Below are 14,118 nucleotides of genomic sequence, written 5' to 3'. Positions count from 1 at the left end.
CCTCTATCTCAGCCTGTTACATTTTTCAACTCTCGGTGGGATTTATTTTTTTTAATTTTATTTTTTTTTAAACTCAAGGCCTCCTTCGAGCTGATCACAAGGGAACGCTGAGTGCTTGTTTTTTAATATTCTGACAGGTGCTATTTTGCTATTTGCTTGTGATGATTCAGGACATTTGCATCTCTTTGTCCTTAATTAAAAAGCGCTTCACCCTTGCTGCAGGGATATGGCAGATTTCTCTTGATCTATTCATTTTTGGGGATTTTTAATCAACATATCCACTCCATCAGTGCGGGTGCATTTCTGACAGGGGGGTGAAGCTTAGCGCAGTGTGTGGAGAGCTGTGTGGGTGTAATTATGGCTTGCTTTTTTTTTTTTTTTTTTTTTTTTGGGGTGGATTTGACTGCTGTTGAAAGGCGTTCTCTAACAGCCTCCTGGAAGGCAGGAGTCCCCTGTCCACCAAACCCATGTCTGAAGACAAGGGGGAAATTTGCTGCCAAGCTCCCCCAGGAGCTGATGGTTTCCCTTCCCAGGCTTCCCAAAGTACCCGTGGCAGGTGATGAGTACCTGGCTCTGGAATCCACCTCTGCTGCAGAGCACTGGCTGTTTGGAAATACCCAGAGGGGAGGCACCCCAGCACTGCACCCCATGGGGAGCCTGCCGTGTGCTCCCACACCTACTTCTCCACCCCATAACCCCACTGCCCGGCCCGGCGTGCTTGGTTCCCAGTGCTGCTTTCCCATTCCAGCCTCAAATCATCTCTCTTACAAAATATCAGGCTAAGAAACAAGCCCTGCTAGGCTCCGGCTGCTTTTGCAGTGTTTATCTGTGCAGCTCATGCAGGTCAGGGTGTGCGGGCTCGTGGGAACCTTTGAAGATTATTTCTCTTCATTTTTTGAAGAGACTTCAGTTTCCTCTCGAATCTTTTAACTTCACCTCCTTTCAGCGCATCGGCCCAGTTTCCCTGAGACTTAACAGCGACGAACAAGATTAAGATTGGAGCTTAGCGAGTATTAGGGGAAGATCTCTCATTGCCGACGTGCTGGCAATTACCAGGTCCAGCAGCCAGGCAGCAAAGGGCAGCCACCTCCCCGGAGAGCTTTCACGAACCCCTGTTGGGGTGGCTCTGTGAACGCCACCAACCCAAACACTGCCTTAAGGCATGACAAAATCCAGCCCCTCCTAAAAGCATCCCTCAGGTTCAGGCACTTGAGAGAAAAGGGCATCAGGACATTTCCCTCCTGCTGGTGTGATACCAGAGCTTCTCAGGGAAGGGAAGCAAAGAGACCCTGCAATCCCTCGGAGCTTCCAAGAGGAAAAGAGGTGTGAGAACATGGGCTCGCTGCGGGCAGCTGAACCCTGCCACAAGTGAGCATTATTTACTACTGGATAAACATTCCTGAGGCAGTGTGGAAAGAAATTCCCACATCTCTGGGCAGAAATGCCCTAAAGGTATTAACAAAAAATGTAACTGTGACTCCCTCTGCCTTTCTCAAAGCCTGCCAGGCTGGCGGATGATGGTGTGCCTCAGCTTCCCAGCAGGCATGGAGAGAGTTGGTTAGGGTTAGGGACTGCATGGGATTTGGTCCTGAGCACCATCTTCTGTCCTTGACCTTCCTGGTTCCTTTTCCCCTCCCCTGAACTGATGTTGACAAGGAGCTAGCTTGTCTTGATCCAGAGGCAGAAGTGTTTCTGCAGTGATGAGGAGCAATCACTCCTGTTCCTGCAGCTGCTTGTCCCCAAGGTTTGTGTCAGGAGTTGCAGACCGTTTGGAATATCCTTCCTGGGAGTGATGCTGGTGGTTGCTCATCAAACTACCAGCTCGTGGTCCTGTGCTGGACATCTGATGGATGGATGGCATAGCTGCAAATTCCTCTTTGAAACTGCATTGAGGCACCTCGTGCTCAATTTGCTGAGATTTTTTCCTTTTTTATTTTTTTGCTAAGTACTGCCAACTCTCTCCCCCTCCCCACCCTCTCCTATGTGCATTTTCTCTTCTCACGTATTGATCCCGAGGAGGAATGTAACATTTTAAGCCCTGAGCTGGGGAGCCTGCCAAAAGAGCAGAGCCATAAAGAAAAAGCAGGCAATGGCATCTTTCCCATCCAGGGATGACAGCGAGAACCGTTTTGACACCCAGGATCAGATCACATATCCATTTGGTGATCTCTTCTAACAAAGTAGCTTGAATGAGGGACTGTCCGTGGTGGAAGGGGATGTGGAGGCTCCTTCAGGCCCGGCCTGATGTAGCAGTCAAGGCTGAAAGCAAAGCTCTTGCTCCCATTAGCGCTCCCATCGCCCTCCAGGACAGCGTGCAGCAGCTCTTGCTATGACCTGGGCTGTCCTCCCACTCCTTTCATTCTCCTTGGAAAACATTCACATCACATTTGTTCAGGATCCAAGCACTTCTTTTTTATCCGCAAGCACTGCCAGCTCACTCCTGCACCCAAAAATCAAACCGTGTCCTGTCTGCTTCATACATCATCGCTGTCCATGTTGGTGGGAAGCCAGAGCCCAGCTGGAGTGGTTATTGATGTCGTGTGAGCCCAGATGAGCATCTGCTGCTGTGCGTGGTGAGCCTGAACAGACAAAACCTCAGCGGTGTCGAACAAATGCCCTGGTAGAGTAAACAAATGTTTCTGGTGTACAGGATGTGCCCCAGTTCAGAGGAGAGAGTTTAGGCTTATGCGTGGGGTTTTATCATAGAAGTTTTCCAAAGAGGCCCTGTAGCCAGCTTCTCCTGGGACTTCTCCCATAACAGAGGGAGGAGACCCACTGGAAGTCCTGGTGTGGGAACCTGCGTGGCTCCAAGAGGACAGCACACGATGGCCAGGTCACAGCACAGCCCCGTTTTGTTACCATGAGGAGAGCGAGCACCAAGGACAGTGGCTGGGACTGTCCAACAGCACCAGAAGGGACAAAAAGTATTTTGAATGAAATATTTCATCTCCTGTTTAAGTTTGGAGAATCCTGTGACAAGACCTTGAAACAAATGTCTCTTCAAAGTGGAAAACAGGGACTCTTTCCTCCCCAAACACTGGTGTAGGACATCTTGTGCTTCTCAGTGTTCAGACTGAGGGTGGTTCGTTCCTGTCCAAAATAATTTGCTGAATTTGAAAAGGCTTTCTTCCTGCCTCAGCCTACACTGTTGGTACATAAGGTGTTTGTCTGAAAAGCAGCGCCCTCCTTTTGCTTTCCTCCAAGCCCCATCGATGTGTTTCCTTCTTCCATTTGGTGCAAGTGAAAACCGAAGTGGTGCAGTGAATTTCCCCACGTGCCACTTCACATCCTGCGTCTTGAGGGGGAGCTGAGAGCACATGTACAAACCCCTGGGTTTTCTGTGATCCGTTCAGGACCACAACCTTCCAACAGCTACATCCTCCCCGCGGCTACCGGTGCATCTCTCCCAACTTCAGCTTCATCCAGATCCCCGCAGAACTTCTGGGGCAATCGGGTGCCTCGCTTTGAAGTTTAAAGGGTTCTTTCACCTTCGCCGTTGCTTTGATTTCGTTATTTACTCTTTTGACATGTGCTTCCTATAAACCCACCATCCCAGAGCGGCTCCTGTGCTTGCACTAAAAAGAAACATCATCTGCAGCTGCTCCGCTACAAGGAAATTCCATCTCGGAGCGGCGCTGCCTGCAGCTGGCTCCTACGGCTTTGATGCTGCTCAGATCTCATGCTCGAGGGCTTGAGGTGATCATTGCTAGAATCGGCAAGGGAGAGCCTGTGTAGGAAGAGCCTTGAAAAATCACCCAGGTGTGCTGCTGTTATTTACTGTTTGTGCTGCTGTAGCCCCCTCGTCCCCACCGAGACCAGCCCTAGCTATTAGACACTGAATGCGTGTGGGGAAGGGACATCTCCCTGTCCTGCTGAGCAAATGAGGCAGTGGTTAGAGGCACAATGCAGAGAAAAGGGAGCGATTTGCTTGTGCTTGTGTGAGAAAGGCTGTGGTGGGGCCAGGAGAGCCACTTGTCCATGGTGCCACTGCAATACATCCGATGGCATCAAGTCCCAAGCTGTGATCGATGGTACCAGGTCCTCTGGGAGAGGCAGGACCGTGCCCCTCAGGGGACAGGCTCCTGCAAAGCACGGGCTGTAACCAGATGGTGAAGGGAAATTCTTGCTCCTGCATGTAGCTGTAACAAAGTTGGGTCCCAGTAACTCTCACCCAAAACGTGCCAAGGAGGAATCTGCTATCCCTGTTTACAAGCCGGATGCCAGCAGTGAAAAGAACTGCCCAAGGCTGCTTGGCAAACCGGGGAAAGCAGCAGCAGAGAGCTCAAAAACTCACAACCCACCCTCAGCCCCCTGCAGCCCCAGCCACCCCCTGCTCCTACCCACACACTCCCACCCTTTTCCCACGGGCCAGCGGCCCTACAGGTGGGAGAGGACCCGCTGCCGGCTGCAGCTCCTCGGCAGCTCAGCGGGGACCGCTGCCTTGCGTGCTGTAACAATAATTACCCTCAATTATTTCTTTAATTAGCCTTCTTTCGTACGTATCGATGGCAAACGACGACTCCTGGCTCCGCAGAGGGGCAGGGCGAGCACCGTGCCACCCGCCGCTGCTCGCTCCCGGGGGCGCAGCGCTGGCAGATTTTTTGGGAGGGGGAGGCTCAGCGCTGCGCACCCCCCCCTCTAAGCTGCTGCCCGGCCCTCCGGGGGCGGGCACGGGCCCCCGAGCGTGGAGCTAGGACCCTGCACGGAGCCCCTCCTCCCCTCGCCGAAGAGATGCCCAACTTTCCCCTGCCTCCCCGGCGGCGCCGAGCGCGGAGCCGGGCGGGAGGCGGCGGGGCTGGAGCGCGGCGCAGCGGGCACAGGGGGGGCCCCGCCGCCGCCTCCGCCGCTCCCCCCCCCCCCGCCCGGGACCGGCCTTTTCCTCGCCGAGATGTCCGGGACGGTGCTGCTGCTCTGCCTGGCCCTCGGGCCGGCTCTGCGCCCCTCCAGGTGAGCACCCCGCCGGCCGCGGTGCGCCCCGCTCCCTGCCTCAGTTTCCCCGTCGCGGAGATTTGGGGGGGGGGTCTCCGGGCTCCGTGCCCCCGGCCGCTCCATCCTGCCCGCCCCCGAGGCTCTGCGCCTCGCCCGGGGGATGCTTTGCACTTCGGGTCCCCGCTTTGCGTGCCCAGAAGCGAGGGGACGCCCCTTTTCCAGCACCCCGTTTCCAGCACCCCGCCGCCCCCTCGCCGGCCCAATGCTGCCGGGGGCTGAGCCTCGTCTGGGGGCAGCCGGGACACGGCCGGGGGCGGCTCGGCACCGCGCACCGCCGGGGCATCCCCACGCGGAGCTGCGCTGGGTGGGAAGGAGCCCGTAGCCCCCCACTCGCGGCACCCCAGCCCTCGACACCTCAAAAGCCCACCCCAAAGCCGAGGCTCCTGCCCTGCTCCACAGGTTGGCCCCGGGGCGAGCGGCAGCGTGGGGCTGGCACGTTACGGTGCTCGCCCAGGGCCAGCGGCTCGGAGCGCTGTAATGCAACCGGTGATGAAGGGCCCCACGCACAAGGGTTTTTTTCAAGTTTCGGTGTTGTTTGTTTTTTTTGTTTGTTTGTTTGTTTATATATATATATATATATATATATATATTTTTTTTTTTTTTTAACAATTGCCAGCCCTGCTGGTGAGTTTAATGGCTGGATCGGGGAAAGAACATGTTGTCAGCAGATTGTTGCCCCCGGGGCTCCGGGGAAGAGGGATTTCACTGGCTGAAGCTAATTGGCAGAATAAGCCGCCTTAAAACCGATCAAATCCCATTACAAATGCAGGCAGGGGCAGGGAGCATGAATCCTGCTACTAACGGTCTGCTCTGCCAAGGCTTCCCCGAACTCGGGTGCGAGGAGCCCCGTCCCTACCACTGTCCTCCAGGGCACAGCCTCGCCAGCGTGGAGGCAGCGAGAGCTGCCCTGTGGCTCACACCCTGGTCCCCAGCCTCTCCATCATGCAGGATTTGGGGGATTGAGGGCAGCGAGGGGTTCATGGTGGTCCCGGCTCCTGTGCCCTGCTGTCCCTGCAGCACAGTGCCACCTGCACTGTGTTTTGATGGGGTGAGTTGTAAGCGGTAAAATCACCTGGAGGTGCCCTTAAGTTCTGGGTTCGCATGCCTTTGAGTGGGAAGCTTTGCCCCATAACCAGCCCAGGTTCCCTTCTGCCCTGTCCCTTGTGCCTGCTTCTTCACCGAGCTGCCAGGAGCAGCGTCTGTGTGTGGCGTGGGGGTGATGGAGCAGCAGAGGAAGCCTGGGGGAGAAAAAGGAGAAAAGGAGCGAGTTGTACCACGGTCCTGTCCTGGATTCGCTGCCTTTTCCTGCGTGCAGGCTGCTCTGCACTTGGGTGGGTGCCTGGGTGAGGAGTGTGGTGCAGGTGCCACACCGAAGCAGTGTGTGCAAGCTCTTCTCCAGCATGTGCTGCAAGACCTGTCCCTGGTGCTGGGGTGGGCTGCACGCTCTGTGCTGGGTGACTCAGCACTCCCCAGATGATTTCCCCACCACAGAGGCTAATTCACCAGCGTTTCCAAGAGCTCTGCCTCGGCTGGGACCCAGGCACCCAGCTCAGAGCCCTGAAGGCAGGATCCTGCACAGCATCACACCACCAAAAAGCTGGGCTTGATGGATGGCTGGGGCTGTGCAGACTTGACCAACAGGGCTTCACTGAGCGAGCTGTGGAAGGAGAGGTACACTGACATGTGAAACAGGTAGAGTACTCTTTAGTGAGCCCTCTGTCCCTAATTTTTCTGCCTGCTTCTAATTTAGATTAATTTGCCTGAGCATTCCTGTGTCTGCAAGCCCTCGGAGGCATTGGTATGGGTGACAAGGACACATTAGCATGCAGTAATTGGGATTGAGCACCGTGCTTTTCACCCAGGTGAAATGTCCTTGCTTTTTGTCGCTGTCTGTTCCTGTGGAGCAGGTGAGGCTTTGAGCTGTTTGCAGAGGGGCGGCACAGTCACAGCCCGAGGTCAGCATCTCCTCCCAGACCTTCCTGCCAGGAGGAGGCTGCCAGCAGGGACAACTTCTCTGGCCCTGCTTTTAATCTGCCCATCGGTGTGCTCGAAGCCCTCAGTAAAACAGGTGCCTGCTCGAGTGAAACACAGTTCAGGAGGCAAGGCAAACAGTGATGTCTTGTAGAAAAGCCCAGGGCTGCCCAAGGAGGGTTGTCCAACCCCATCTGTGTACCTGGGCACATCCAAAAGGACACCTCTGTGCCATGCTGCCTCGGCCAGAGGCAGTCCCCAGCCCTGCCCTGCGGTGCCCCAGCCCTCCCGTGCCTGCTCTCCTCCCAGCTGCATCCCAGCCCCGGGGCTGCGTGCAGCAGCAATGCAAGGTGTCTGTTTTGACATTTCCACAAGCAGAGGTGAGGAAACACTGCTCTGCCTCGCCTCCTGACTGCACGGAGACATATGGAAGCTGGCTTTCCCCTGTCACCTAGCCAGTTGCTTTGTGCAAGGGGACAGAGCCACCCAGACAGCAAGTGTTCACAGGGCATCGCTGTGGGTTTGCAGTGTGACATTCCCAGATGCAGCTGGAGAGGCATGCACAGCCCTCTGTCCCTCACTTCTTTTCTCTGCAATAGCTCCTGGACTCTTCTCTTCCTGATTTGAACTGGGGAGGAGGCAGGAGACTGTGTAGGGTGGCACGAGAGTTGCTCCTGACCATCAAGAGTTGCTCTCTGTGTGTCTGTGCGTACACCCAGAAAAGCATATCTTCTCCAGCAAAAGCTGGCTTGCTTATGCTAAAATGGCTTAGTGTGGTTTAGTAGCCCAGGATTAGCTGCATTAGCAAAAAAAAAAAAAAAAAAAAAAAAAAAAAAGCATATCTTTGGTAGTGTCACTGCATCTGTAATGGGGATGTGACTCCCTGAAAATGCTACTTCAAACCTCAAGGTGTTCAGCAGCAACGAGAAATTGAGGGAAATCCAGAAGGCTGAGGTCAGAGTAACCAGTGCATTTTTTTTTCAGTTCCAGGGGATATTTAGAGCTCTGCCACCGCCTTAGGGCTGCAGGAGCTGGATTTTGGTGGGACGGCAGGACAGGCAGAGTTCAGTGCTGGCAGGTAACATGCCCTGGGCTGGCTTCCAGTAGGGTCAAGCAACCATTAAAATGAGGTTTAGTTGTAATTGTTCCCACTCTTCTAGAGGCAGCGAGGAAACGGAGCTAGGCTGGCTTTCCCCTGCTGGGCTGGGGGCAGAGACGTGTCCCTCCTGTCCCTGGAAGCCAGCTCTGGCCAGGTTTGGGGTGGGCACAGCAGTGGTCCCTGTGCCTCCTGCTGCCCCTGGGCACAACGGAGCTGTTGGCTCGGCTGCATCCTGAAGGCAGTGAGCCCGCACTGCCACTCAGATAGGGAAGTGCATCCTGACAGCCTTGCTTAAGACTCCTTAAGCCTCGTTAGGAAGTGCAGCACGCAATCAGAGGGGAAACAAGAGGCTGATGTACCAACACCTAACGTGCAGCGGCGGGCGGGCAGCTGTGCGCAGCCCAGCCCTTGCCAGGAGCCATGTCCCAGCGCCTGAAAGCTGGGGAGATGCAAAGAGTCTTAAAGTGGCTGTGAAAGCAACTTCCATCTGGGGGTTTAGAAGAGGAGCTTCTGATAAATTAACTGCAACGTGTCAATTTAATGCTCGCTTCCTCTCTCCCAGCGCCTTTGCCAGGCTCTGCCTCCCCTGGTGCCAAAGGGAGCCGTGCACCCGCGGTGCCTGCTCGGTGCTGCAAGGCTCCAGCTGGGACGTGGCAGCTCCCGCTGCCAGCCCCTTGCAGGCACTGCAGCAGGCGACACGTCGGCACAGCAGACGTTGAGGGGGGTGCCGGGTGCAGGATTGCTCGGCATCCTCTGCCCCATATGGCTGTGTCTTTCCAGGGACGATCCTGTGAATGAGCTGCCCAGATCGGCTGCAGGTGGTTGGAGTTTCCCCTGTGACCATGTGGACCTAATTTAATTAGGGGGTGTAGGAAGACTTCTTTAGGAAAACTGGAGGCACAAATGGCTTGGAGAGGGTGTGTTTAAAAGGCAGTGGGAGAAGCTGTTGCTCAGTATGTTGCATCCGAAGGAGGACGCAATTTTTCTGGCCTGGAACTGGATGATCAGAAAGGTGGAGCATCTTTAATTGGGAGCTGGCTGTGGAGGAAGGGTTGGTGAGCACGGGAATGGGTTGTGGCAGATCATGGCCCAAGGGCAGAGGAGTTTGCATAAGGCTTTAATTTCCCAGGATCTGCGCAGGGCAGATGGCTAGGTGCCTGGCGAGCCAGACGTGCCTGCTGTCTGCTTGGTAGTTTTAGGACCCCTTTTCTCTGAAGTGCCTCTATTATAAACGCTTTGCTCCCCCAAAATGCTATTTGGTCACTGACAAGAATCCCGCTTCAGGTGCAGCAGCAGTGAGAGCAGCTGAGGTTTTGGAGCTAACAGGCGGCCCCCGTCTGGGGGGCTGTGAAGTGAGCAAAGGTGCCAGGTAAGGTCTTAGAGCATCGCTGTGAGGAGATCCCTGAGCTCCTCACGCTCAGCTCCTCCTCCCCCCTTCAGGATCTCTGAAAGCCAGCTGTGCCCCCACTCCCACAGTGCACCGCAGAGATGTCACGGTGATGTCTCTCTCCTTTTGTCTCTCTGCTCCAGGTGTGAGAGCACAGAGGAGTATGATTACGATTACCTCAGCATCAATAAAACCTGGGTCCTCACCCCCAAGACACAGGAGACTGATGCCACGCAGATCCTCAACTCACTGCTGAAGAACTATGACAACAAGCTGAGGCCCGACATTGGCAGTAAGTGTCCCCACTGATGACCTGTCCAGGCTTTGTCCCACATTTTCCATACTTTTGTGGCTGCTGTAGGTGGGATTTTTGGTCAGGTGGAGCCCCTCTGCTCCCTGATGCTCACCTCCATCTCCCCTGGCCCTCCACCCTTCACTAGCCAGTGATCCTGGCCCTGAGCTCATCCACATCTTTTTTATTTTCTCTGCAGTCAAGCCCACGTTCATCGATGTGGATATCTACGTGAACAGCATCGGGCCGGTGTCTGTCATCCAGATGGTGAGTGGTGGCACCCCTGCTGCGGGGTCGGAGCGCGGGCTGTGGGGGCAGCTGGCCCGCCACTGGTGCCGTGTCCTGGTGGTGGCGTCACAAGGAAAGGTGGATTTATTTGCTTCCCTCGGGAAGAGGTGCAGCTGATAGCTGGAGCTAGGAAGGCTTGGCGGACGTCCCGGGTTAGGGGCAAGGTCCCTGAGTGCCCTTGGTGAGCTCAGTGACCGTCCATCCCCAAAGGCCTGGGGAAGAGATGCTCTGTGTCCTCCCCCAGCGACACCTCTGCCTGCTGGCTCTGTATTGCCCAGGTAGTGCACTGGGTGATGCTGTGATAATTGGGAGAGAGGGAGCAGTGGTTGCTGTGGCAATGGTCGGAAGGTGCAATATTTGGGTGTCCAGGCCAGCCCGTAGTGCTGGGAGGTGCAGGCAGGGTGCCTCAGGTGCAAGAGCTCTGCTTCTGCTCCTGCTACCCTAGACTGATGCCACCATGCCTGTGATGGCTTCTGCATGTGGCTCAGGCCCCTGCTGCACTGGGAGCACTGGAAATAACCAACAGAGGCACTCTTTGCTCTGCAGAGCCTCCAGGCCATGACAGCAACTATTGTTTGCCTTTTTTTTTTTCTTTTTTTACAGGAAACTTCCATTATTGTTTTCAGTGTGAAGTCATTTTTCATGTTTTCTAGCAGGAAACAAAGCTGACTTCTGTCAGCTTTGGCTCACAGGACAGTGGGGTAGGGAGGCTCTCTTTCCTAGCAAGATGGAGCAGAAAAAAAAACAGCCTCTGTTAAGCCAAAAAAAAAAAAAAAAAAGAAAAAGTGAAAACCTGATAGGTATATCTTTGTTTATTTTACTTTCCCAAGTAGAAAATTTCCACTGAGCAAAGTTCTCTGGGGACGGAGGAATGGTGCTGTAGACGTAGTGCCACTTTTGCTCCAAAAAGCATTTGAAGCAGCCCTTGTTGTCTTTGTTCCTGGGGGCCTGGTCTCTGAGAGAAGACCCACAGCATGCGGGTGTAGCCCAGGCTGGGTGGGTGCCATCCCTGGTGCCCGCAGACACCTGCTTTGCACCGCCCAAGGATGTGCTGAGAAAACCAAGCCAAAGCACAGTGCACATCCTCATGCCTCCTCTTTCCTCCTCATCTGTTTCCCTTCCCCTCTTCCACCCCTCCTGGAAACTCCGCTCCTCCTGGAGCTCCTCACGACTGTGCAGGGGGGCAGAGAGTGGCTTAGAAATCCCATCCTTGCATCTGGAGCTTATCCCTTCTCCTAAGCGGGGCTACCAGACACTGCTGCTATGCTGGTTTCCTAAGAAACAAAGCTTATGCCATGGTGATGCATATGTGAGAACGTATGTACATCCATCCCAGCCCTTCAGTGGTTTTTGATCCACCGGGCTAATACCAGTCGTATGTGGCAGCGGGGTTTTCAAGCGTATTCAGTTTCTCCAGTATTTTGTGAAAACAGGTGGAGAGAGCAGCCATTCCCTCCGAGGACTCAACCCTTACTAGACACCAGAGAATCGCAGCAGAGTGCTGCTGCCCAGATTTACCCAATTTACCCAGCCGCAGCCTCCCCACCTGGGGAAGGTGTCAGTGCACCCAGCACGGCAAGGAGCTGCTGGGCAGGGCAGGAAACTGCTGGGCACGGGCACTGAGGGCTTGTGGGGTCCTGTGGTGCTGGTCACAACTGGCTGCAGTCGTGGCAATGCACATTTCCATGGGAAGGGAACCCGAATTTGACTCGGAGCTATATCTCTCCAGAGCCCACGGTGAGATTTCTTTTAGGTGCGTTGCCTGAGCATCTGTGGTGCCTTCCCCAGGTACAGAGCCTTGGGAAAGCTGTAGGTCCATTGGAGGGCACGTGTCCCATTGATCTTTTTCAGGTCACACTTAGCCAGGCCACAAAGAAGATAAAAATCCAGTTCTCCCTTTAAGAAATACGTCACCATGGCTGTGGCTACTGTTTTAGGTTAGTGTAGTCCAAAGCTGAATGCTGCGGGAGAGTCCTGATGCCCAGGTGAAGGGAAGGCTCCAATCCAAGCAGTGTAGTTTAGATATTGGTGTCCTGCCATCTTCTGCTCACCCCTCAAACAGTTAACCACTCGCGGCTGCCTTCGTGCTGGTGATGCTCTGTCAGTGCTTGGAAGCTGGTCCTGCGTAGCCACTGCTCAACCTCCCCATGATAAATCACGTCAGGATGCAAAACTGATTCCAGTCCTTAAAAATGAATAGGTGATTTGAAAATGTCCTGTGCCGGGTGTGGATTCTGCATCCCCATCATCAATCACTTGTCATAAATAACATTAACATTCAGGAGTCAGCAGAACACGGGCAGGTTTGGAGGGGGGAGAAACAAAGTGATTTCCTGGTATCTCTTGTAGATGAGAACAGTAGTCTTGTTCCCCATTTAGGTAGCCAAGTAAATTTTACGTTCCCTCCTCCCTGTGTAAAGGACTTTCTGTGCCAGCCCTGGGGCGGTTATCAGATAGGAGGCACAGAGATGGTTAAATGGCAGGAGAGTGTTTTAGGAGCTTGTGGTCTATGGAGGGATAGGGCTTGGCTGAGCAGAGAGGATGGGCTGAGAGCAAAGGGCTGTAGAAAAGCTGATGTTTCCTCCAGGTTCCAGTCACTGCATGGGCTGGGGCTTGCAAAGGGGCATACACAGCTTTCCTGTGCCCTTGAACCCGCTGTGGTTGGGTGGCACTGGGGAACCTGGGGATACTTGGGGCGATGGGGAGCTGTACTTGTGCCCTTGGGGAAAGGAGGTGCGTGGCCACAAGCTCTTCCAGGGCTGCCTGCAGCCTCTGGGTGCCGGCCAGCAGCACCTCAAGCCAAAAGAGTTATCCCCCACAGCGCCGCAGCTTTCCAAGCTGTGCCGCGGGTTTGGATGCCCAATTAGATTCCCATTAATGCAGGCAGGTTTTAGGTGTCCTTGGTGTATCGCTAAGCCTGGTACAAAAACCCGCCGTGGTTCTCCGAGCGTGTTTGCGGGAAGAGGCGCCAGGGAGGGCTGCGGTAGCAGGGACCAAGGGAGGAGGCTCTGGGTTCAGGTTTTTTGCTGACTGGTTGTTTGCTGGAGGGATTTACTCCTGGTTTTGTTTTGTGATGGCATTATGGCCATGTCAAGGGCACCTAGAGTTCTTCCTCTGGGGATGACTCTCAGGAAATGACTCTGTAGAAACAGGGCAGTTGCCAAATGCTGGGGCTGTGTCTTTCAGTCCCGAGGACGTCCGTGAAGTGTCCGTGAGAGTCAGCACGGGTGGGATTGAAGAAGTGCCTCTTTTCCTCGCTTGAGGATGGAGCAAGTCCTGCTCGGAGCTTCTCCCATTCCTCCCAGAGCCCTGACTGCAGTTGTCCTTTTCTTCCTTTCTTGCACAAATCCAAGTGTGAGGCTCAAGGACTGCAACACAGAGAAGCGTGGTGCCTCCTGGCCCATGCGAAGGGACACGTGCTTCTCAGCTAGGGACTGACCTTTGTCACTGCTTCGAGTGTCCAGGATCAGAGGTAGTTTCAGGACTAGAAACTCCTCTGTGGTATGTGTGGGGGTGTTAGAAGCAGAGGAGATGCCCTAGTGTGCCAAATCCTGTAGCCAGACTTGATGACAGCCCCTCTGCTGGGGTTGTGCACCACCTCAATCCCATTACTTGGTGATACCAAAGACAGAAAAGTCTCTGGCATTCACCAAGGGCCAGGTTCTGTTGCCCTGTGATTTCCACAGGGTTAGACTAAGCTCCTGTCCCCACTACTGCAACATACGACCTTCACAGCCCCCCCTCCGAGGGGATGCCTGGAGCCCGAGGAGGGCGAGACGTCCAAGTGCACGTGTTGAACATCCCCCCCCTTCCTTCCCCGGGAAGGAGAAGCTGCGCACTGCTAAATTCATGCTGCTGAGCCTGGCTGCAGTAGTTACCATGCAACACGCTAACGAAATCGAGAACGAAGAACGTATTTTCCCGTGACTGAAGTATCGCAGGGTAGATTTAATAGATGTGCATGTGTGGTGCAGTTGTGAAAACCCTGGGAAATAAGGGCGAGGAGGGGGCGAGGAAAGGGGGAATGTTTATTCGTTATCAGCTGATGAATAATTAATTTACAAACGTTGTCTTGTTAAATATAAATTAAAC

The 14,118-nt window shown here is 54.5% G+C and overlaps 1 protein-coding gene across 4 annotated transcripts in view; it reads left to right on the top strand.

Moving 5' to 3' along the window:
• Window positions 1-14,118, top strand: part of LOC311443933 (gamma-aminobutyric acid receptor subunit gamma-4) — a 46,213-nt gene that overhangs the window by 10,053 nt on the left and 22,042 nt on the right. For 3 of the 4 annotated variants that reach the window (XM_084534622.1, XM_084534620.1, XM_084534621.1), the window contains exons 3-5: window positions 9,344-9,428; window positions 9,590-9,738; window positions 9,938-10,005. In XM_084534622.1, coding sequence (XP_084390748.1) covers window positions 9,344-9,428; window positions 9,590-9,738; window positions 9,938-10,005 — 302 coding nt within the window. Of the gene's footprint in view, window positions 1-4,833; window positions 4,948-9,343; window positions 9,429-9,589; window positions 9,739-9,937; window positions 10,006-14,118 lie in introns of those variants that run through there. The other variant, XM_084534623.1, reaches the window with a different exon arrangement.

The sequence above is a fragment of the Aythya ferina genome (genome assembly GCF_964211825.1).
Source record: "Aythya ferina genome assembly, chromosome: 13".
NCBI classification, from domain to species: domain Eukaryota; kingdom Metazoa; phylum Chordata; class Aves; order Anseriformes; family Anatidae; genus Aythya; species Aythya ferina.
Note: the sequence above shows the minus strand (reverse complement) of the source record. Positions and strands in the feature narration are given on the sequence as shown.